Source organism: Manacus candei, unplaced genomic scaffold (genome assembly GCF_025592945.1).
Source record: "Manacus candei isolate 608988 ecotype Guabito, Panama unplaced genomic scaffold, ASM2559294v1 h1tg000057l, whole genome shotgun sequence".
Classification (NCBI taxonomy): Eukaryota; Metazoa; Chordata; class Aves; order Passeriformes; family Pipridae; genus Manacus; species Manacus candei.
The window spans coordinates 7,146,725-7,170,053 of NW_026138105.1; the positions used below are offsets into that span (position 1 = coordinate 7,146,725).

General features: G+C 44.8%; 1 protein-coding gene across 3 annotated transcripts in view; it reads left to right on the forward strand.

The window, feature by feature from the left end:
* The first annotated feature begins 342 nt into the window (after positions 1-342).
* Positions 343-23,329, forward strand: part of DOK5 (docking protein 5) — a 41,367-nt gene continuing 18,380 nt past the window's right edge. For 2 of the 3 annotated variants that reach the window (XM_051803343.1, XM_051803345.1), the window contains exons 1-2: positions 348-553; positions 19,946-20,053. In XM_051803343.1, the coding sequence (XP_051659303.1) occupies positions 488-553; positions 19,946-20,053 (174 nt within the window). In that variant the 5' untranslated portion in view covers positions 348-487. Of the gene's footprint in view, positions 554-19,945; positions 20,054-23,329 lie in introns of all 3 variants that reach the window. The other variant, XM_051803344.1, reaches the window with a different exon arrangement.

Here is a 23,329-nt window from a genome sequence, read left to right on the forward strand (position 1 = left end):
CTCCCGGGCGGTGCGGGGTGGATGCGGGGTGTGCTCAGCGCTGGTGCGGTGCGGTGCGGTGCGCTCCGAGGGGACGGGCGGGGCGGAGCGGAGCGCTCCGGGGTGGAGCAGTGCGGGGCACTCCAGGGGCGGTGCGGGGCGCTCCGCTGAGCGGTGTGAAGCGGTGCGGTCGCTCCGGGGGTGGTGCGGGGTGGAGCGGTGCGGAGCGGTGCGGAGCCCTCCGAGGGGCGGTGCGGGGCGGTGCGGGGCGGTGCGGGGCGGTGCGGGGCGGGTCGCTCCAGGGCCGCTGCGGGGTTCTTTAGGAAGGGGTGCGGGCTGGTGCGGGTCACTCCGGGGCTGGTGCGGGTCTGCCCGGGGGCGGTGCGAAGCTCTCCGGGAGGCGGTGCGGTGCTCGGGGGGCGGTGCGGGGCGCGGCTCCGGCGGCTGCTCTCGCCATGCGGGCGGGCTGAGGGGCTGAGCGGCGCGGCCGCCGCTGTCCCGGGGAAGGATGGCCTCCAATTTCAACGACATCGTGAAGCAGGGCTATGTCCGCATCCGGAGCCGGCGGCTCGGGGTGAGTGCCGCCACCTGCCTCGGGGCTTTGCGTGTGGTTCTTTTATTTTATTTATTATTTTTTTTTTTTTCCTCCCCTGCCACTCCTTTGTCCTCCTTTTGCAAACTGAGCTCAGCGCGGAGAGAGGAAACAAAAAGATCGGGGTGGGTGCGGGGGGAGAATAAAGGCACCTAAATGTATCATAATATATAATGTAGATTATTTATATGTAGATATATATATTTGTTCCCCGTCTCTCCCGTCGGGAGTCGGGGATGCTGCCTGCCCGCAAGGCTGGGCTGCGCTGCCTCCGCCTCCCGGCGCTCCCTTCGCTCCGAGCGCCCCGGGCTGCGGGGGCCGTGCGGGGCTGGGGGTGCCCGGGGGGCACACGGGGCTGGGGTGGCTGTGCCGCCGGGACTGAGGCTGCGAGGCAGCTCTGGGCAGGGGTGAGGGCTCAGAGCTGCTCAGGTGCTGCTGCTCCTGCTGCAGATTAGGGCTTTAAGGTCTTGCGTGAGGCAGGTGAAGACCTTGCGATGTCTTCAAGGCTTTTAAGTTCGTTCGAGTTGCGCAAAATGGAAATCCACAAAGCCCGCTTTAGCTCCGTATTTAATTTTAAACTTATTTTGAAGGTTGTTCTTTGATTTTCACGGCGTGTCCCTAGTTTGGGTTGTAGGTAGTGGCAGGGCAGTTCCCCACTGTATCTGGGATGGGATGTGCTCTGATATCCTGCTCTGTTCCTCCGGTCCATGAGCTGCTGCTCCCTGAGCGAGCTACCGGAGCCGCTCAGGTGATGGGACTGGCTCCACACCTCCTGTCTCCCTTCGGGAGCCAGAGGGGCTTAAGAGGATGCACCTGGAGGGAGGTTTTGTGTATGCAAAAATCTTTTAGTTAGTATATCTGCCTCTGAGAACTGGAAAGGAATTTATTTCTTGTGTTTGCTGAGAACTGATGGGTTGGCAATTCTGAATTGTCAGTAGTGTGAGTTTTGCATCAGGGTTTGTTATGGAGAAGTGTGTCATCCTCTGAAAGCTTTTGCTGGCTCATTGCAATTACAGTTCCATTCTCCTGCTGTATCCACGGTCAGTGACTTCTCTGCAGTTTTGCTAACTTGTGTCTCCCTGGCTTTTTTTTGAAACAGGAAGGCATTTAAAAGTATCCCATCAGGCTGGTTTTCTCATACGTGGACTTGCAGGCACAGTTCATTCTCTAGGAACTGTGTGATTCTATGGCAGATGGAGGACAAGTCATTAGGAGAGGACTTGTAGTAAATTTGGCAGAATTAGTGTATCATGATTACCTTTTCATTACTGGATATATATCAGTGTTCAGTTTGCTCCAGCATAAACGATGAGTAAGATTAAACTATGATACATCTTTCCATACTGTAACAGAGAAACTCAGTGGACATGTGAATAAGGTGCATCAAACTCAGAGACAGTTGTAAATTCTGTTAATGTCTGTGCCTTTCCTTTTCTAAGGCTTTTCAGACCACTCTGAGGGTGGAGGTGGTTCAATGCCCTCTCAGTAGATGTGCATGTGACAGCTGAACACAAAAATAGGGGAGAAATGGATAATGACAGAGAGTGCACAGAAATGGAACAAATGTTAAATGTTTTCTTTGAAAAGACAATTTCTTTATTTCATCTCCTTCCTTCTAATTCCAAAGGTCTGTGTCATTATCAGTGGCTGGAAAGTGCAAAAGGCGTGATGAAAAGTGATTTTTGTGAAGGAGTCCAAGAGAAATCCTGGAGAGTTCCTTTGACTGTGGGTGTGTTAAAATGAAGAGCCCTGAGCTGCTGCCCTTGGCTCTGGGTGTTGTGCCCTGACAGCTTTCCCGTGCTGTGGAGGACCTTAGGAGGGCAGGTGGTTGGTGCTGTCACTGCTTTAGATCTGGTATGGGATGCCTGTGCTATGAGGGAGCGGTGACCTGCTCAAATCCTGCTCCATTTCTTTGGAAATACATTGTTGGATAATGCTTTTCTCTCCTGGTAGTTTCCAGCCTGGGGTGTTGGCCCATGACTCAAGAACAGACAGTTGAAATGTGGGTGCAGATTTCTTCCTATAACATTTTCTGTGAGCTGCTTAAAAGCCCAGTGCCCTGATTTACAGTGCCCAGTTAGAAATGGGGAGTTGTGATTAACCCAAGAAAAATAGTTCAGACATTAAAATACTAACTTTCAAAAAACTTCCCCGTGCTTTGAAAACATTAGGAAGAACAATCTGCTCCAGCCTCATGCAGGACTTGTGTTTAATTGAGAAGGATTTCAGTACACCATGTGTGGTGAGGTGTAAGTGGGAGTTGTTAAAATACATTCCCATTTTGTGGTGGCAGAGCTGTAATCAGTGCATTGTCTGTTCAGACTGAATCCAGCTCTGAGTTAGTCTCTGTAATACTGTGTAATTCCATCACCAAGGGAACTGGGAGCAGAGCTTGTGTCTGGAAATTATCTCAAGAAAACGACTTTTCTGAATAACTGGGGTGCAGGTGCTTCATTTGGAAAGGAAGGGGTGCCGAGAAGCAGCTTGTTCAAATCCAAAGCTCTTTTAAAAGAACCATGACAATTCTGGCAGGCCCTACTTTGTAATTTCAAGATTGAAATTAGGCTAATTAGTTTTGTACCTGAACTCTTTCTGCGCACTTTAAATATGTAAATTTAATTTAATATTATTTAATAGAATAGTTTCCATAGCAACATTTGTATCACATGTGTCTTCTGCAGAGCCAAATATATTCAGGAGAAAGCTCACTCTTTCTGATTCTTTCCATCCTTATAGGGAGAAAAATAATTCTCTCAGCCAATGGTCTCTGTGTGTTATGTCATTAGCAGTGACACAGAGGAGGTTGTGTGCTGGAAAACTGCTGACAGTGGAAAAGCACAACCTTCCAGAGTTCTTTAAAACAGAAAAAATCAGCTTTGCTTTGTGAGAAGTGCTTCTGTCAGTGACCAGCAGCCACTGGACCTATGTTTTGGGAAAGAAGACACTTGTGCTTTTGCAGTCACATCTCAGCTGATTGAGTGCTTTATATCTATATATGAAGCAGGGGCTTTGTTTTGTGGCTTCTGGATCTAAAAAGGCTTTTTTTTTTTTTAAGCTTATGATTTGCAAATCATGTCTCTCTCTGTGGTACAGATGTGACCTTTCTGAGAGGGAGTAAGTTATGGAGATGTTTCCTTAATGAAAAAAGTAGTTCTTGTCTTTCCATTTTTAGGGTGGGTGGATGTACACTGCTTGTTAACATGCTTGAGCTTCCATTTTAGGTTGGACTGACTCAACAAAGTGCACAAATAACAATTAAAAATCAAAAGAGGAACAAATCTGTGAAACAGATGCTCTTTATGACACTGGTGAGCCTGAAGAACTTTACAAGGAAAAATGCACGTGATAGTCTTCATTGAGATGCCACCAGCCCACCTCCCTCATGGGCTGGGAGGGTCCCACTGGTGTGTGCTGGTTCCAGTCCCACACTTTTACTGAACTCCCTGTTGTTAAGGCTTAGTTTTATTCCTGTGTCCACACCTAAACCCAGCTTTGCTGGAAGCCACCTGTCAGCTGGAGCAAGACTGTGGAGCACAGAAACTGCTCTGAGGGAACCCTCTGCTGCTGCTGTTGAGGTGTGGGCAGGAGGAAGCGCTGGAGCTTCCAAGGGATGGCAGGTGACATTCCCAAAGCCCGTTCCTCAGGATGCAGGCAGCACTGCTGGGATGGTGCTGTGGCACCAGGAGGGTGCTGGCTGTTCTGTGTGCAGGGCATTTGAAGATGGTGCCATTCCCCTTGGAAGACCCTGTGGAGTTTGCAGGCATTTGTCCTGTCCCTGCCTCTTGATGTATGGGGCACTGCTGGAGCAAGATGCCGTGGGCTTGGCTGTCAGCTCCAAGTTTCTGGAATGCCAGCAGCACACCCCGAGTGTCTCGTTGCATTAAGTGATGAGGTTCTGTTGCTGTCAGAGGGAAACAATCTCCTGGAGGAGCAGCAACTGCCCTGAGCTGTGTCTGCAGCTGAGAGCAAAATAGTGCTGATCCAACAGAAGGGCCTCAGAACCAGCTGAGATGGGCTGGTGGCCAGCAGAGATGTCTCTGTTAAGGACTTGTTCATGTTCACAGCTATACCAAGCCGTGTAGAGTCTGGTTTGGCTCTGCACAATTCTCAACTGACTAGAAAATACTGGCTTCCAGAAACATTCTCTCTGACTTGCTTGGAAAATAGGTGTCTTTATAGAGTTTGGCTGTGGTGACTTATGTGTTGCTGCTTTCCAGGTGGGAGAGAGCACCTTTCTGAGCATTCCTTAAGACAAGACCAATGGGACAGTATTTTTTTCTCCCAAGCTTGCATGCAAGTATTTCCATTGTATCCCCATTTCTCAGAGACCATAACTTTTAAACCCATCAGTATAACCAGTTTATCAGAATGTGATCTCTGTTCTGTTTGCTATGGTGTTTGAGCTGACGTGGTACAAGGTGGCTCAAAGCTCTGTGTGTGCACTGAGTTACTGAACAATCTGCCAGAAGAAATCCCACTGCAAGGATGGGCAGCATCTTTTAAATTTTTGAGGTTTAAAAATAGTTGTGGAGCCATCTACAGTAGTTTGTGCTCTCGTGCTCTTCCCTCTTGTCACAAACTAATCAGTGCTGAAGCAATGTTTATCTATCTTGCTAATAACTCTTAAAATATCTTTATTCTGGAAGGCTTTTGATATATTCTGGAAGACTTTTCATATAAGAGGTCTGTGCCATGATCCCATATAAATCCAGGTTGAAATAAGGAATGAATTACGGTTAAAAATTTGAATGTGCAGTTGTTAGTATATATATTTCTTTATAAAACAAAACAAGTGCAACAGCTGTGATGCTTTCTGCCCTTCTCTTTAGCACTGAAACTATTTCTGCTCCCTAGCTATTTTTAACACGTTTCTTCAGCTTGTCTTTCTCTTCATTTCATGGTGGAATTGCAAGAATTGGGGCTGTAAAACAACTTTGGCTCTCACAGATGTAGCAGGAGCCTTCCCAAGCCTCACAGGTCTATAAAAGCAGAATAGGAAATGCTGAAATAATTTGAAAATTAAGGTGACCTGTATTCTGGAAGAGGACAAAAGTTTCTCTCTTTACAGAAAGCAGAGTTATTAAAATTAGAAAAGTCCAGGACAACATGTGCTGCTGCATCAATATACATAGATTAGTGCTGCTGCCTGACAGAAGTGCTTAAAACAAACAGTCCTGGCAATTTGTTGTTGGTTAGAGAAGCCTTACAAAATATTTATCTCTCTAAAGCATATACTGTCACTGACTAGACACACTGGATGTTTACAACCCAGAGAAACAATCTGAACACTAAGACTAATGTGCAGAACTCTCAAAATTGGACATTATTAACAGGCAGCCTGATTTATTACATTACTGCCAGGATTTTATGAAGGTATTTCCTGCACATGGAGTTCTGGGAATGTGCTCCACAAGTTTGCATTACTATCAAGTTATTGCAGGCTATTAAAACGACTCATTTGGGAGGATCCATTGACTTTTATGGAGCTGTGCAAAGAGCTAAATGTCTGTTCCTAAAAACGCAGGTCTGCAGAGACTCCTTGATCTGTTTGTCAGAGAATAAGGAAGGACAGAGGGGTAAAGTGGGATTTTTTTTATACCTAGCAATCTGCTTCTTGTACCTCTGTCTGGAGAAGGAAGTGCTGTAATAGATTTTTGCAGAATCCTGTCCCATGGGGCACCTTCCACTTTGCACTTGGGGGATGAGGCACAGAGCTGTTCCCGCAGCCCTATGTGTTTAACAACACTTCTAATTAAATCCACAGCCTGTGCTGGGGTTGGCTGGAACCCCATCTGCTGGAGGCACCTCCTTGTTATGCAAGGAATGATCAGCCTCATCTGTCTGTTAGAGAGGGTCCTCCTTGGGAATTTGGGCTGGATCCAGGAAAAGGGATCTGAGCACCCCACGTGAGGGTTAGTGGGGCTTGAGCAGCTGAAGCCCAAAAGTGCAGTTCTGCCATGGCTGGTGTTTGTCCATGGGTGTTTCCTGAGGACATGGAGATCAGCCATCATCCTCCAAGGGTTCAGTCATGGCACACACCAGGTTGTCCAGCCCCTGGTGTGTCCCTGCAGTCCTGCCTGGGAGGGATTCTGTCATAATCCTCGTGATGGGGCCAGATTTCCTGGGATCAAATATGTAGAAGAAAGTTTTAAATGATGGCTTTCACCACCTTTGCAAAAGGTGGACAAACTTCTGCCCAGACATCTGGCAACAGAGCAGTTTGGAGAGCTGAAGATAAGCTGAGCTCAGCCCAGACCCTCCTCCTTCCAACTGCTCCTGCAGGGCCCTTTCCTGCCTGTGCTGGGGCCCTGTGGGACAGGGATCCAGCCTGTCCTCAGTACCCTCACTGATGGGGCAGCATCAGTTGGTTTTTTGCAGCTCTCCAATCAATCTCCAGGTGGATGGAAGGAGAGAATCAGCAGTTGTGCTTCTGGAAGCAACTGCATTGGTGTTGTTGATCTCAGTAATACAAGGATCACTTTAACATACAGTAGATACAGTTTGTGTGGGTGCCTGTGTTCTGGACACAGTTTAACACTGATCTGAACCAAATTCAGGTAAGTCCTGAGCCTAGTGAAGTTTGGGAAGTCAGAATTAATACTGATTGGGTCTCTGGTGAATGATGTGGCTGCTGTAACTGCATCAGTGGAATTGCTCCCTCTTTAGGATGAACCTTTGTGAGGACAGAAACTGGATCTGTGCGTGTCCAGTTTCTTTGCTCGATGGGTCTGACTGGCCCAAAATGTCTTAATGACATCAGAGGGAAGGAATGTGGTGTTAGAGGTGTCCTCCAACACAGAAATAGGGCACTCTGGCCAATCCCTGGTAGGAATTTGTAAGGGTTTAGTCTTCAGCTTGTGACAGGAGGGAGCTGATACTGCCACAGCTTTGTAGCCTGTTGCATATTCCTAGGAAATATTTAAGTGGAGTAACATGAGCAGTGCTCAAATATTTCTGGATTAATTAAAGAACTCAAGGAATAAAAGTTTCTTAGGTTTCTAGACTGCCTGCTTCTTACTTTGATTAATGCTTTACTGGCAATATTAAACTTCCACCTGAAATGAGGAGGATGTTAATCTTTATGTATTTGAGTATGGGGTGAGAAGTTACATGTTGGACAGTGGCCATATGAAAGATTGAAGTGGGAAAATCCAAGAGTTTTGTGCTATGGACTGTTCCTCAGGAAGCATATAATTTAATCTTATTGCATATATTTGTTTTAGTACTAGATGGGAAAAACCTCTGCTTCATGCTTAGAAGTTTGGAAAAACTTCTGTGTAAAGTTTAGGACTTGTCCACTTCAGCAGAAACTTTCGATTGTCAGTGGCTGAAAAGAGATGAAGCTTTCATGGTTTTCTATTCCTGGTTTTAATTAAACTGACTTCTGTGGAAACTTCATTGAGAAGATTGGTGTGGAACGTTCCAAATGACATATACTTTTTACAAGTTCTGCATAGCACTGTTGCTGTGAAACCCTGTAGGAGGAGAGGTAAAGTGGGGGAGAGACAATCTGCAGGACTAGAACCATATGGTTGGAGAGATTGGTGCTTGAATAAGCGTGCCAGGAAGTTAATATGAGGATTTTGGAGCATGAGCTGTGAAAACTGGAAAGAAGAATGATGTAAGGCTGGGGGAGGGGGTGAGGAGAAGGAAAACTTGTCTGCCTGTATCTCAATTTGAAGCAGCTTTATTAATAAAACTGTGGTGTTTTATTAACACCTATGCAGCTCCTTTCAATCTGGAAGCCTCGAGACAGGGAAAAACTGAACAGATTTCTCGTGCACCAGCTTGAACCTGCAAGATATTAAACCCACTGGAAATTCATAGTTTTAGCAAACTGTTAAATAAGGTGTTAGAACATATTCACAGATATTAAGATTTCTTACTGCTTGGAACTTGTCAGAGGCAGCAGGGAAAGGATCCAGAACATTGCTTAGAAAGTTTGAGCTTTATCCTTGAGCTGACAAGGGGAAGAATAAGCAGTAAATGTTATTCAAGCCTAATGCAGCTCCATCTGGTTACTGCCACGGGGTCTGTGGGCAAGTCCCCTTTGGATCCCCCCTGTTAGTGGGATTTGAGTCCAAGGCAACAGGGATATTTATGGGGTTACCTCTGGAATTGAAGCAAAGAGGTTGGGTTGGAGAAAGGTGAGCAGGGCTTGTCATTTGGGCACGTTGCAGGACCAGGGTGCTCAGCACTGTTCTGGATGAGTTACAAGGAGGTTTGGCAACTCACATGGTGCAATTACATTTTCTTTTTCTCCTAAGGTATCCTGATTTTTGCCTTGTGGAAACAGGATGGAGAAGCAAGGGTCCTAATTTGGTTCCAAAAAAACCCACCAAAATCTAAAAACCTAAGAACTATTCCTCTTTTTCTGCAAGAGATTATGCAGATCATGATTTGGAGTATGAAATTCCTGGTTTGATGGTGGCCCATTTAAGGAGCAGGAGCAGCTTTTCTGGTGCTTTCCAGCATGTGTTTTCTGATAAATTACCTTCCACATTCTTCTTTGGAAGATGGGCTTAGTTTGTGAAGCAAAACAATGACTAGTAAACAAGTGGTTCTTATCCACTTGCTGTCTTGTTCTAAAGATGTTTTATTTTAAGAAGTTGAATGCAAACCTGATCAGAACACCCTTTTTTTCTTCTGCTTTTATCTCAAATACTTCCCTGATCTGCCAGTTGTGGGTCCCAGTTCTCCTTTTCCCTCTTTGCCTTTCCTTTGGTAGATGAAAGTCTGTGGTTCCTGGGGGTGACTGCACCAGCTCCACACAGAGAAGGGTATGTCAGGAATGATTGTAAAGGCAGTGAAAGAAAAAGAAACTCCAATTATAAACAGGTGAAATTTAGTCTTTGGTGATTTGGATGCCTTTTCATCATCAAATCATTTCACAGTGTGAAGGTAATTCTCCTGCTGGTGCATGTGGCCGTGTCCCTGAAGTTGCATCAGTGATAAATTAACATTTTGCAGTGTTTGTGGAAACACTTGAAAGAAAGCAGCAGATGCAAGGTCTGCTCCTGAGACTGACATCTTAATTTGAGACTGACATCTTAATTTGATGTTTGTGTAGTTTTAGGTATACCATGGAAAATGATGGACTGTTTCTATTATCTTTTTGTCTGACTTCATCAAGTGCTGTCAGAAATACCAGTGGAAGTTCAAGCTATTGGAATGAGTAGTGCTTTTCTTTCCTTTACTGAAAGTAATGTAACTTGTTTCAATTCAGAGGATCAATAGGGCAAAATCAGTGGTATCTTTCCCCAGTAAAGATAATGTAGGAGGTTAAATTGCCCCTTTACTTGCCAAGTAATGTTTGTCTGGGGAACTATCAATGCCCTGTGGTTGGCAAAGGAAAATGTCCTCTTAATGCTCTCACTAATGTCTCCACACGGTGAGGATGGATGTTAACTGATTGTTCTGAATTAATGCATCCCATTGAGTGGCAGACTCTTGGCACCGTGCTTATGGTCAAATATAAGTGGCTATTCTCTGTTAAATGAAGTAGTGCAAATTAAGGCAGTGCTTTTATAGGCACTTTTAATGTAGCTTTCTTGAGGATGGTGTCTGCCTAAATGTGAGTGAACTCTTGAACTCTTCCTTTAATTCGTGTTGCACAGCTGGGACATGAGAAATTAATTCGAGTTGGGTTTGTCCGTTTGAACTAATGTGGGGATTGGCCTGAGCAAATGCAAGAGGACTGCAAGAGCCAGTGGAAAGCTGAAGTTTACAGGGAAATATTGGCTCTGGAATCCTCGTTTTAATCTGTGGGTTTTTAAAGTCAATATTATTCTGTCCCTCCCAGACTCAAAACAAAATGAAAAAAACCCAACAATAAACAACCAACCCCCTCCTCCCAGCCTCAACTGCACCTTTCCTAGAGAATTGACTGAATTTTGGTTTTAAAATATTGGGCAAACTGGTGACGTTTCATCTGGTTGGTAGCTCTAAAACTTGTGGCAGATCCTGCAGGATCGACAGTTCATGCCCAGGATGGACTCCAGCTGCTGATGCCAGGCCCTGTGGGATCTGCTCTTAGATCCCTCTGTGCACCTGCCAGCAGGAATTCAGGATACAGAATCCCAGGATGGGTCAGGCTGGAAGGGCCCACAGGGGTCACCTGGTCCCACCTCCTGCTCCAGCAGGGCCATCCCAGAGCACGTGGCACAGGATTGTGTCCAGATGGTTCAGGAACATCCCCAGTGAGGAGACTCCACACCCTCTCTGGTTTCTTCTCAGTGCTCGGTCACTGCACAGGGAAGAAATTCTTCCTCATGTCCAGGTGGAACTTCCTGGGCATCAGTTCCTGCCCATCCCTTGTGTCCCATTGCTGGGCCCCCCGAGCAGAGCCTGGTCCATGCTCTGCCCCCTCCCTGCAGGCCCTGACACACGGGGATGGGATCCCCTCTCAGTGTCTCCTCTGGAGGCTGAACAGCCCCAGCTCCTCAGCCTTCCCTTGTCACAGAGATGCTCCAGTCCCTTCATCATCTTCGGTGAGGAATCCAGGAGCTCCACGTCTCTCACCCTGAGGAGCTCAGGGCTGGACACAGCACTCCAGATGTGGCTCACAGGGCTGAGCAGAGGGTCAGGATGCCCTCCCTGACCTGCTGGCAGCCGGAGCACTGAAGTGCTTCTAAAAGGAAATACATTTTGACTGCCGGGAACTTGTCCCCGGAGCAGCTTTGGCCGCAGGATAAGCCCGGTGAGCAGTTTAGGCAAATGACTTCAATCATTCGCTGCAATCCTGTAAGACAGCGCTGAAGTGCTTGTTACCATGATTTAATGGGCTGTAAATCTGTCACTCTTAACAAAGCGCTGTGTTTTGGTCAAGTCCAGCTCGAAGTGACTCACACGGGAGCATTATTTGCTCTTTCATGCAGATTCACTTTGATTTTAAAGCTGATCCAAGCTCCCGAGCAGCTGGGGGAATGACCTGTGACTGCATGGCTTTGATGTCAGGGTTGAAAGCAAAGTGTGGAAGGAATGAGATAAGTTTACCTTGTGCTGAGACAATACCTCGAGACTTGAGGTGTCTGTAGGGATTGCAGATACTCTGTTTGTTACAGAAAAACCTGTGCTGCTTTCTGAAGCTTGCAGGTGAATTAATTGGTGAGCAAAGAATGACAGCAGGCCAGAACTGGGCAGTTCTCCCCATCTGTCGGTCGGGAGGGCTTGCAGGGCATTTGTCACCCTTGGCCCTCCAAGCAGCACATAACAGGCATCATTAACCCAATTTTGCAGGTGGGCAAATGGCAACAGGTACAGCTGAACTGTTCGAGGATGGAGAAACTAAAGCCCTTTTCCCATGTCTAGCTTTGGATGTTGGCAGCTTACTGCTGAAGGAATTACTCTGCCAAGATAAAGGCTTAATTCATGTGCATTTTCTGCCTTTTTTTGGTCTGCTTATGTGTAAAGTTCCAAGTCCCACTCTGAAATACAAGTCCAAGTCTGGAATACAGCTCCCACAAATGAGTGTGTGTTCTGGAGTGCAGTGAAAGCCTGTTGCTGGGAGTTTGTGAGCAAGTACAGTTCGTCTCCAAATCCCATCTGTGCCTTCTGAGGAGACATCCCACTGCCATGGCTTTAGCAGGTGAGCTGTGTCCTTGTCAGAGCTGTGAGCTGCTGTTACCCAGGGTTACCGTGTGTGCTCCGCAGCCTCTTCCATCTGATGAGCTAATTAGTGAGCTCTGGAAGTGTTAATGAGCTGCATCAATGCCATTTTCCCCCTATAGCCCGTGTAATTAGAGTAGCCAAGTCAGATGTTAGTGACAAAAAAAAGAAGAATCCCAAACCATAATTCATTGTGGTCATTGTAAGTTATTCTGCAGTTCCCTAATTCGGACAGGATATTAATGGTGTTAATTCCCCGGATTTCTGCTGATGGCCTGACCCAGCAGGACACATCCAGCTGCACATCCAGCTGCTGCCAGCATGAGCTGGCTGCACAGAGTCAGCCTTTAGCCTGCAGTGGAGCCTTTACTATTTTTTTCTTCCTAGTTACAGTCCTAGGCTGATTTTCTCCTATCCAGTTTCATGCCTAGAATTAACTGTGCCCATATAAAGCTTAGCAAATGTTCAAGGAACCAAATCGGATACTTAGCTCCAGCCTGGTTTTTTTTTTAAGCTGTCACTGGCAAGAGAAGGTTTCTGCTGTAAATTCTTCTTGGCTCTTCTTTTGGAATGGCTTTTCTCTAATGGCCTTACAGAGCTCAGAATTATAACCTTTTCTGTGTATGATTTAAAAAAAACCCAACAAACTGGCAGTCCTATACTTTAAAGGCTATAGGTCCATAAAAGAGGTCCTGGAAGTGGAAGAATACTTCAGCTAGTGCTTTCTCTAATGATACTGCATCCAACTCATCATTTCTGCAGGGAGAGCAGATGGAGGTTGAAGTCTCACTTTTAATGTCTTTTAGGTCCTGAAATTCTAGACAGTCAGAAACTGAGAAATGGAGTCAGGTTCTGTATTGCCCACATCAAACAGCACAACTGCTTATCCTTTTCATCTTCTGTCTAGTTTATTACACAGTGTCATTTATTTACACATTAGTTTATCAACAAGTGAGTTGCATGTGAGGAGCACCTGCTGGTGCAGATTCAAGGCACTGAGCAGAGAAGGGAAAGAAATACTCCTGTGCAGAACACTCATGATACTTGGGGGATAAGCCAGGTCTAAATCCAAGCCCTGTTGTCCTAAAGACATGTTTCTTCAGCAGCTCTCAGTGCCCAGTTCCAGGTACCAACCTCCCAGGTGTCCCGTGTTCCTGGAGCCCGTTCCCTGCCCCTGGAAGTCCACAGGGCTGTTTGCAGTTGTCTCCCCTGTCCTGCCTGGACTGAACCATAGAGTCCTTCCAAAGCACTCGAAAAAAGATTGTGTGTCAGAGAGATTTCACTGGTAAAGTGATTCATCACCTGGCCAGGATCTGTAATTAAGATGTCTCTGAACTCCAGCCCTCCAGCTGCTGAGTGCATCAGCAATTTGAAGGGGTGCATTGCTTCTAAACTGCAGTATTGACAGTTGCACTGATTCACTCCAAAGGGCTCTCATAAGCTCCCTTTAAAATTATTTTTTATAGTGAATAATCCTCCAGCAGGCTGGAATATATCAGCAAATTCCTTCTTGTCTTTCTTTTCCATTCTCAGATCTGCCCAAGATGCCAGCAGCAGTTTTGTTGAGCATTTTTCCCCCTTTTGTCTGAACCAGTGACTAATGTGTACCAGTTACAAGCAAAACCTGTACAATGCTGCTTGTGTTTCCCTGTCACTGTCCCTTGTCAGAGGGCACAGCATGAACACGAAATAAAGCCCAGGCTCCATTACTGAGCTGTCAGATAATCCTGGGTGAGCTGTTCTGCTCGCTGTGCTGAGATGCTGCTCCTCAGCACCCTGCGTGGCTTGGACAATGTGCCTCAGATCACAGCACACAGACTTCCCTCTCTTGAGGATATTTTGGCAGTAAATCTTGTCTGTGGAGTGAATCTCATGTAATCATGAAGGACTAAAAAAAAAAAAAATAAATAAGTGAAGATTTAGAACAAAGTTGCCTTCTAAGCAGTGTGCCAAGTGGGAATGCATCTGTAGGCTCCCATCCAGCTGTTTGGTGTTTTAAACCAAGGTTGGTGGAATGGCTTTGAGTTCTAAGCCTTAAGCTTCTAACAAAAATCCCACTTCTGGTTGATGCAATTCCAGGTGGGAGGGAAGAGTTTTTGAAGAAGAAAGGCTGATTAAAATGCCTCATATTTGAGAGCAGCAGGCATCTGTTTTGACCTGCATTAACAAGAGTGAAAGGTGTATAGATTCATAAAGATCTGCCAGGCATTTTTTTTTATTGTGCTCTGGGCTTATAGCAAGTTCTGGCCAGTCCCAAAGCTGGATTTTATAACTTGGTGAGAAAACTTTGCAATACTAAGCAATATTGTGCATTGTGAACATTCTGAATGTTATCAGAGAGACAAGATTACAGCCTCATTCCCTATTAGCAGCTGTGGATGACTTCCTAGTGGAAAATATTGTTTGTGAAGACTGAATGAGGGGAAGGAGTGAGCTTTATCTCTCCACAAATGTGTTTCTTGGGGGAAGGAGAAATCTAGATGATTTTCTGTAGTGCCTTGGAGAAGAGAACAGCTTGATGTAAACCAACCTTGATTTATGTAGTCATTATAAGCTGATCACAATGAATAATGCAATATTGCTTACTCATAACACACATTAAATGGGTATTCAGGGAAAGGGAAATTGTCTTGTTGCCAAGTGCAGAGATATCTTTACAGACAACACTTGGACAATTTTGCTGCTGATTTTACAAAGCCAGTGATCCAGTCTACATGGATTGTGTAAGTCCTGCTGAACACAGCTCAGTACAAGGTAGGCATGTGATTCTTTCTAGTGATCTGTCACTTGTAATAGTTTCAGTTTTAGACTTACGCTGTGGTTTTGTCAGAATGAAATACAGCTGAACTCTACTGTCAGTATGGGGATGAAGTGGGTATGGAGCAAAACTGGGCTGGAAAAACAGAGGCAAGTCATAATCTTATGGAAGAAATAGATTCAGATTAAGTAGCTCTAGTTTGTGAACTCGTGGAAAGATTGTGGGGTCTTCCCTAGGACTGCACAGTCCCATTCAGCATCATACCTGTTGATGCCTAGACCTCTTTACTAGAAAGCAGTACTCCAGCTTTTTGTGAGGAAACAGCTCCCTGATGGAGATCTGCTGCTTCAGACGTGTCTGAGGGGGGAATATAATTAAATATATGAGCTGCAATCTGCCTTTGTTGGCACTCTTTCATTTTTCTAGAAGCAAAGCAAAATTCCAGATCCATTCTCCTCACAGATTTCCTTTCAATTGAAAGTTCTATTTCAGGGCTCTTTTAACTTTTGACTCAGAAGTGAGATATTAAGGCATTTTTAAAATAGAAGAATTAAGACCCAAACCTTTGGCATATGTTGGCTGGTTGCCTGTGTGAGCAACTTCCTGTTGGAAGGACCTTGTACCTGGAGCTCCAGCCCACTGGAGACTCCCTGAAAGTCCAACAAAACACTCAAATAATTTTGCATGTGCAACTGAGGTCCTTCAGTGCATGAGCTTCCTACCAGCCTTGGGTAAAGTGCAGTATTCTTTTACTACAAAAAACCCACAAGTTCAGAAGAGACTGTAAAATTTCTTAAACTGTTGTGCTGTGCCTTTACTGGATTATCTGTTTCTAGAACTCATCAGAGTCACAAAAAAGTTCCTGGCAATAACCCAGTGTTTCTGGAAGGCATCCCAAGCTGCATGAGAGAACTTGCAGCGACTGCTTTTAAAAAAGCAAAGTTGGTTTTTATTTGACAGCAAGTTCAGTGTCCCTGTAAATGCAGCTCATTGGAATTCTTTGTTTTAGGGCAAAGTGCAGAAAAACACAACACAGGAATAAAGCAGGGCAGCTTTCCCTGAAGGTTCACTTGTTCACAGAGGAGAAATTTGCCAGATGAGACTTTGTGCTGCTGTTTCTGACCTCTAGATCCCTCTTAAAAAACAAATAAAAGGGATTGTTTGGTTCTGAAGTAAAATAGGTTTGCTTTGCCCTAATGTGGTGGAAGCCACATATCTTAGTTTTAAAAACAGACAGTTTTAAACCCTCTGCCTCAAAATCTGAAAAGTAGCCTCCCCCCATCCAATTTCTAAATATTTGGCTATTTCCAGATACTTTTTTAGATTGGTTCCTGAACAAAACTACTGAGGGGTGGGGTAAACTTGCTTTGGGCTGAAATGCAGATTTTAGTCTCTAAATTCAAATGTTTTGTTTCTTGGCCAGAATAATTTGTGCTTCATGTAAAAAGAAGGACATTTTAGGCACTCAGAAATCCAGCTCTTGGTGATCTTGCTCAGATGGGAGGTGGTGAGGACTGACAGGTCTCCCTCCCCACCCCAGTTTCCAGGACACTCCAGGGTTTGGGTCATCACGTAGGACAGCAAGACACTGGTTTCAGTTTCCCTCTTTGCATGAGAATATTTTCAAACCCCAACTGAACCATGAAGCCCAGAAAGCCAGAAGAAATTTTTCCACTTTACTCAGCCAGATGCCACCCCTGGAAGTGTCCAAGGCCAGGCTGGACAGGGCTCTGATCAACCTGGTCTAGTGGAAGGTGTCCCTGCCCATGGTGGGGGTGGAACTGGATGGTCTTTAAGGCCCTTTCCAACCAAACCATTCCATGATTCCATGCTGACCAGTTCCAGCTGAGGTCAGTAGCTCCTTTGCTGCATGGTGTCTTTCCAGTACCAGAAGGAACCTGGGAATGAGGGGCAGGAATCCAGATACTCAGGTTGCATCATTCCTTCGAAGTCACTCCTTTGACTTCAGTTGTGGTAATAATTTATAGCAGATGATCTTTAGAGCCAAAAATAGAGCTGTCTTGGCCTGACCTCGGACATGGATATTGGATCACCTCCCTGGATTTGGGGTATTGCACTTCATAAACAGTCACATTATTTCCCTCAAGTTTTACTTTGTCACCTGCTCTGTAAGAATCTGGAGTTTTCAGGAGAGACCACAGGGAGTAGATGCTAATTTTTGATACCCAAATCCCGAGTTAGACTTTTTCAGAAGATCTCAAGGGGAAAACTTGGTAAGTTTTAGGTGTTATGTAAATGACAGCTATTACTGTTCTCTCTCAGCACATCAGATCCTGAGTTGCTGTTTGAATTATCTAATCACTGTCAGCCCGAGTGGTTGCAGTGGAGGCAATTACAGCAGTACTTTCAAGTAATTCCTATTCATGGAGTAGTAGTGAAAGTGTTGATTTGAGGGATAAGTGAGCTCCCTATTCATGATGGAAAAGGCACCTAAGAGCATTTGGGGCTGGTTCTTGTTGCTGCTGTCAAAACAGCATTAGCAACATAAACAGTTCATGTGCTGTCTTCAACTTGAGGAAACACTGACAAGTCTCAGGCACGTGCTAGACCGTGGTGGCATCAAGGACCTAATTACTGGCTCTGTTTTGTAGCTCATAACGGGGTCGTGATGAGCTCCCTGTCTTGGGCACAGCATCATCTCTCCTGTGCATTGACTGGAGGGCTTTCAGGGCTTCTGGGCAGATGCTGCCAGATTGGTTATTCACAGAATCATGGATTGGTTTGGATTGGAAGGGACCATTAAAGGCCACTCAGTCCAATCTCCTTTTTCGCTGTTTTATTTCTGGAGGTTTAAAGCATCATGTAGTTTCTGCTCTGTTGAGATGGTGCTGGCTGTTCACCTGTGGGAGCACAGAAATGGGACTGTGCTGATAGCACCCATTCTTGAGGGCTCCACTGCTTCCTTTTTGAGGATGCTAAGTGGGTTTCCAGAGAGGGGGTTTCTATTCTTTTAAGTTTGTTTATAGAAGCTCAGCAGAGAGGAGTTAACATCACCTCACAAACATTAATGGGATTCCTAACTGTGTGTTCAGACAAAAAATCGTTAATTATCTCAAATCAAAACATGTTGTTCTACTTTAAACTGCTGTTGTGGTAGGATCTCTCTGCCCAGAGATTCCCTAAGAGGAGAGAGCTGACCAGCTCCTACAGAGGGAGGAGGAAGCTCAGGGGAGGGACCTCCCTGACCTTCCTTTCCTCCAGTTTGCTCATTGGCATCACAAATGCCATTTGTCCTTTATAGGTTTAGTTACTTGGGTTGTGATGATGTTTTCCTCAGGCTCTGACATAATATTTCGACCCTGGGACTCTTCTCTTAGAGAATTGTTGCAGTGTGGGATTGGAACCAAAACTCAAAGACTGCTGTTTCTGTTGTGGACTGATTTGACTTTTGCATCCTTGGAAGTACTTACATGTGCCAGGGTTTTTTTTTTTTGTTTTGTTTTGTTTGTTTGTTTTTTTTTGTTTTGTTTTTTTTTTTTTTTTGTGGGGATGCTTTGTTTTGCTTTTTTTTTTCCTCAGCTGTGGGGAACAAAATCCTCTGAAGGCAATTGCAGAAAGACTCTTTCAGGAAAAGTAGGTGCATTTCTAAATTGTGCTTTTGGTGTAAGCTGTCATTGTGATCAGTGTCTAGTCATTTTTGAACAATTAAATTCAGACCCTTGCATGAAAAATAACAGGTTGAGTGGCCAATAAGCTGGAAAACTGGAAGAAAAGCTTGATAGGTTCAGCTGGTGCCTGGCATGGGAGCAGCCTGTCCATATGTTAAATGTTGGTGCAGCCAAGTGGGCCAGGAGTGTGAGTGCCCACGTGTGAGGCAGGATGGAAAAGCTGGGGGAGAATGATACAGCTGGGAAAAACAGCTAAAAACTGGTGAGAGAAGCACAGCTAGCCAGCTTTTTGGGTGCAGAAATGAAATTATAGCTACTTTTTATGAACATAATTGTGCTGAATACGTTGATTAGAACCCATCAGGGGTTCAGAGGATGAGCTGCCTTGTCTGTGAGTTACCTGTCAGGTGCTGGCTTAGCTGGGGCAATGAGATGTGTTGATGGGTCTTCATCACTTATCACTGCAGTGGATTTGTGCTGTGAACTACTTGATAATGGCTGGTCTGATTTTTTCTTTGAAATCACACTGATTTTTGGTGGCAGTTTTGATTTATTTCTAACTTACCAGGTGTTACTTTGGAATTACTGATTAAGTGTGGGCTGTGAACAGTTGGCAAGGCTTATAATTCTTTCCTTCTATACAGGCAGCATGTTAGCAGAGCTGAGAGCCATGGTTTGAATGTAAGAGGATGGTAGAAAGTGCACCACAGTTAAAGAAAGGGTGGGAAGATTGCAAGAAATGGTGACAGAAGTTGGAGAGATGAAGTGACTTAATGCTGTAGATGGAAAGGTGTTTTTTCAACCACTCTGCACAGAGTCTGCCCCAAATGACTTGAATATAAATTCAGCCAGACCCTGGAAGCAAAATTCCAGGTGTCAGAATGGTCCTTGGTTCTGCAGATAAACGATCTACTTCTTCATTACCAGCAATTCAGTTCCTTCTCCCTTTTGTATCCTCAGTTTCCCTTATACACAGAAGACACACTTTACAGTGTCACCTCTCATGCCTGTGTGATGGGAGGTCCATTCCTACCTGTCTGCTCAAACTTTCCTCACATCTCCCTTAGGCATGCAAGACAGGAAGCAGGAGCAAATCCACATGGAAGAATGTGCCACTGTTTCCTAGAAAGCCCTGCATTCATTTGCAAGCACAATTACAGCTCTTCCTTCCAAGCACCTTCCTAAGAATTTCTGGTTGTATTATAATTCCAAAGAAATAGGATGTAACTCCCCATTAGCTTAGTTTTATGTTTGCTCTAAGCTACTGAGTTATTAATTGTAGCTCCAGAGCACCAGCTGATTTGTGAGTTTAACTCCTGTATGAATACTGGTGATATTCAAGCCATTGCAGATGCCAAGTGTACTCTCTTGTGTTTCCAGATTTACCAGAGATGCTGGTTAGTATTCAAAAAAGCTTCAAGCAAAGGGCCAAAGAGGCTGGAGAAGTTCTCAGATGAACGAGCTGCTTACTTCAGATGCTACCACAAGGTAAGACACGAGGTTGTTTCTCAGTTTGTTATTTGATGTAATATCAAGAATAAAACCTCAAGTTTACGTGCATTAATTGGGCTGAAAATTGGAACTGTTTTTACTCTCGAGGTCCTAAACCCATTTGTATGTTCCTTCACTCAGTGAACCAGAGGCAGAGTAAGTATTCTATTTTCTGCTTTGTACAAACATCTTGCTAAGTGGAAAATACCTGTATTTTGAAAGCAGCTGTCCTTTCCTCAGGCCTTTAAACCCAGATCTGAAATATTTTGCAATGGCTGCTGCTCTTCATATTTACAGTAACAATCATCCAAAGGAACATGTGAATTCAAAAAGCTGGGCACTTTAAGGTTCCCATTTTACTAGGATTTTGCATCTGTTGGAAGACAGTACCAGCTACAGACATGAAAGACAACGTGCACATTTTTCTTGTAATAATGGTGTGAAAACCTTTCTTAAATTAATTGGTGTTAAAAGAATGAAGTTTTTCCCTCCAGTCACTTCTCTAGAATTTTGTGCACCTTTCATATTTCATATTCACCTGAGAATTTACATGTGTAACTCTCCTGGGCATGGAGATGAAAATAAGAAAGCCTTTAATTTATAATCATTGCTGGCAAAAGTTTAATATATTGGAAGATTAGGAATTATGTGCAAACTCAGCTTGAGGGTGATCTGTGCTTCACTTTGACATGCATTTAAGAGGAAATCTTGAGGGAATAGTGAATCTGAATTCAGACTTGTCTGTCTACATGGAATGTGTAATTGATTGGTCATAAAACCTGTGGCTATTTCTAATAAGTCAGGCCCAGAAATAGTTCATTCACATTTACATTAAGCAACTTGCAGAAGTAATGAGTGATGATTTTCCACTTGATGTGTGTGAGGGCTGCACAGTGTGTGAGAGAATTTCCAGCATTGACTCTGTCAATTATTGCTGCAAATCTCTGTTTCTTCCATTGTATTAATGCAATATTTTAGCAGCACACGCTGTCTTGGAGTTCACACTGGGTAATGGATATAAAATCCAAGAGGAATCTAAAAGAGGCTGAACTTTCTTCTATTCTTTCAAAGAATTCTATAGGTTAACACATATTTGCATGTATATAACCCATCAGCAGCCTGGACCTGCAGACTAAAGCACCATGGAAAGTCTCATTGGCTTAGAGGGATTTTCAAACTAAGTCAAACTTAGTCTATATTTAACAGTTATTTAATTTGAGACTATTGCTTCTTCTATGAATTTAGTTTCTGGGTTTCTCAAGTAGCTTATTTGACAGGAGTAAACGATGGTCAAACTCCACAGTCAGTCACTGGGAATCGACTCTTTGCCTTAGTGGCTGCACAGATCATGGTTTCTTCCTCTGAAAGCTGTAACAGTGTGTAATCACAGCTGGGATATTAATAGTTATAGACATTAAAGGACATTAATAGTTATAGACATTGGCTGAAGTCTTGAGAAACACTGTCAGAGCAGTAAGACATCTTATGCACATATTGTGTCTGTTTTTTGTAGGAATTGTGTCAGTCATAGAATCATAGAATGGTTTGGGTTGGAAGGGACTTTGCAGACTGTAGCAGGGAAGGATGGCGAAACTGAAGAACCAGTGCACTGGTGAAAGCTTAACACAAACAATATTTGTTACAAAGAAGTGGCCAAGTAAACAGGAACCTGAGAGAGAGAGAGAAAAGGAGGGAAATAAGCCCTAAATACAACACCCCAGTCACTCAGGTGCTGTACTTATGAGGTTGTCTTACCAGCTCCCAGTGCCTGGAATTCCCCTCGGGGTGTCAGCAGGCTCACACAATAGCGACCGTCCCTGTGAAAGGCAACATTGTCCTTCCTGTGAAGCTTGAGTCCCACTCCCAGCACCAACCATCTGCTTTTTATACAATTAATTGGTGATGTCTGCCTGGGCAGGTGTGGCCAGCACTGCCCAGCCAGAGGCCTTCGGTCCCTTCCCTTTATGCAGGTGGCATCTCTTCTGCACACACATGGGTACCCTGGAATGTCCCTGTGCCCATGTGCTGCACCTCAGGGGGTCTTTCCTGAATAAGTCTGGGGATTTACTTCATCATCCTCCTCTTCAATTTCTCCTTCAAATGCCCTTGAAGGGCATCAGCTAGTAGTGAGGTGCTAATTAATTATAGTTCATACAAAATGCTTCCTTCAAGGACTAAGTTGTCGTTTATCAGTGCTTGTTTCCTTATAACTTGGCAGGAAAAGAACAGATTCTCACAAGTGGCTGTGCCGAACACAGACCAAAAAATAGCAGCCTGTAATTAAGCCCAAATACACAGATCATGCAGTTCCACCCCCTGCCATGGGCAGGGACACCTTCCACTAGCCCAGGTTGCTCTAAGCCCCATCCAACCTGACCTTGGACACTTCCAGGGATGGGGCAGCCACAGCTTCTCTGGGCAAACCTGTGGCAGTGACTCACCAAAATCTAGGGGTTATTTCAGGCAGGAAGAAGATCTGAACCCAAATGTCTCGAGGGGAAGTGGGCAGAGAAATGTTTACCTTTTGGAGCGAGTGTTCCTGACAGCGCTGGTTCCAGCAGGGGGAACTGGTAGATTGTATCCTAAATCTCCTTTGGGGGCTCATGTGAGGCAACTGGGGTCTGAGTCTAAAGCTGGATATACCCCAGATGATCAGTCTGAACTTTGATGTTTTTTTGGTGTCTGGATGAGCTGCCAACTCCAATCACCCCTTCCCCTGAACCTCCCTCTGCTTCAGGGTCCAGGTACATAGACCCAAATTACAGGGTAATTGCTGAGGTTTCTACCACGGGAACCTGTAATCCTTCTGTATAATCCAGAGGGATCTCTCTTCCCGGCATCCAGGTGGCCTGGATGCTGTGGATGTGCTTGCTGAGAGGCTGGACAGCGATCTCTGCCCTGGGAATGTTGCCACTGGCATTTGTTCTCCATGTTTATTGCCCCTCTTGGCCGCACTGGAATGATGCCTCAGTGCTGTGGGGAGGTTGAGATGAGGTTGCCTGTGGCAGTGGGGTGTCCCTTCTGCAGTGACTCTGGGGCTCTGCAGTGTCCCCATTTGTTTTCTGTGATGGAAGGGCTGCTTTCTGGTTGTAAAATCATCAGCTCTCCAAGCAGACAGGTCCCCGTTTATTTTTAACAAACCTTGCTGAAAGGGAGCTAATGAATATTAAACAGCATTTTCTGGGCAAAATGTGTTCACTTACAAAGAGCACAGGTGGATAAAAATGAGTTTCTTTTTTAAATAAGCCTTGTAAACGTGTGAAATTCTAAGGT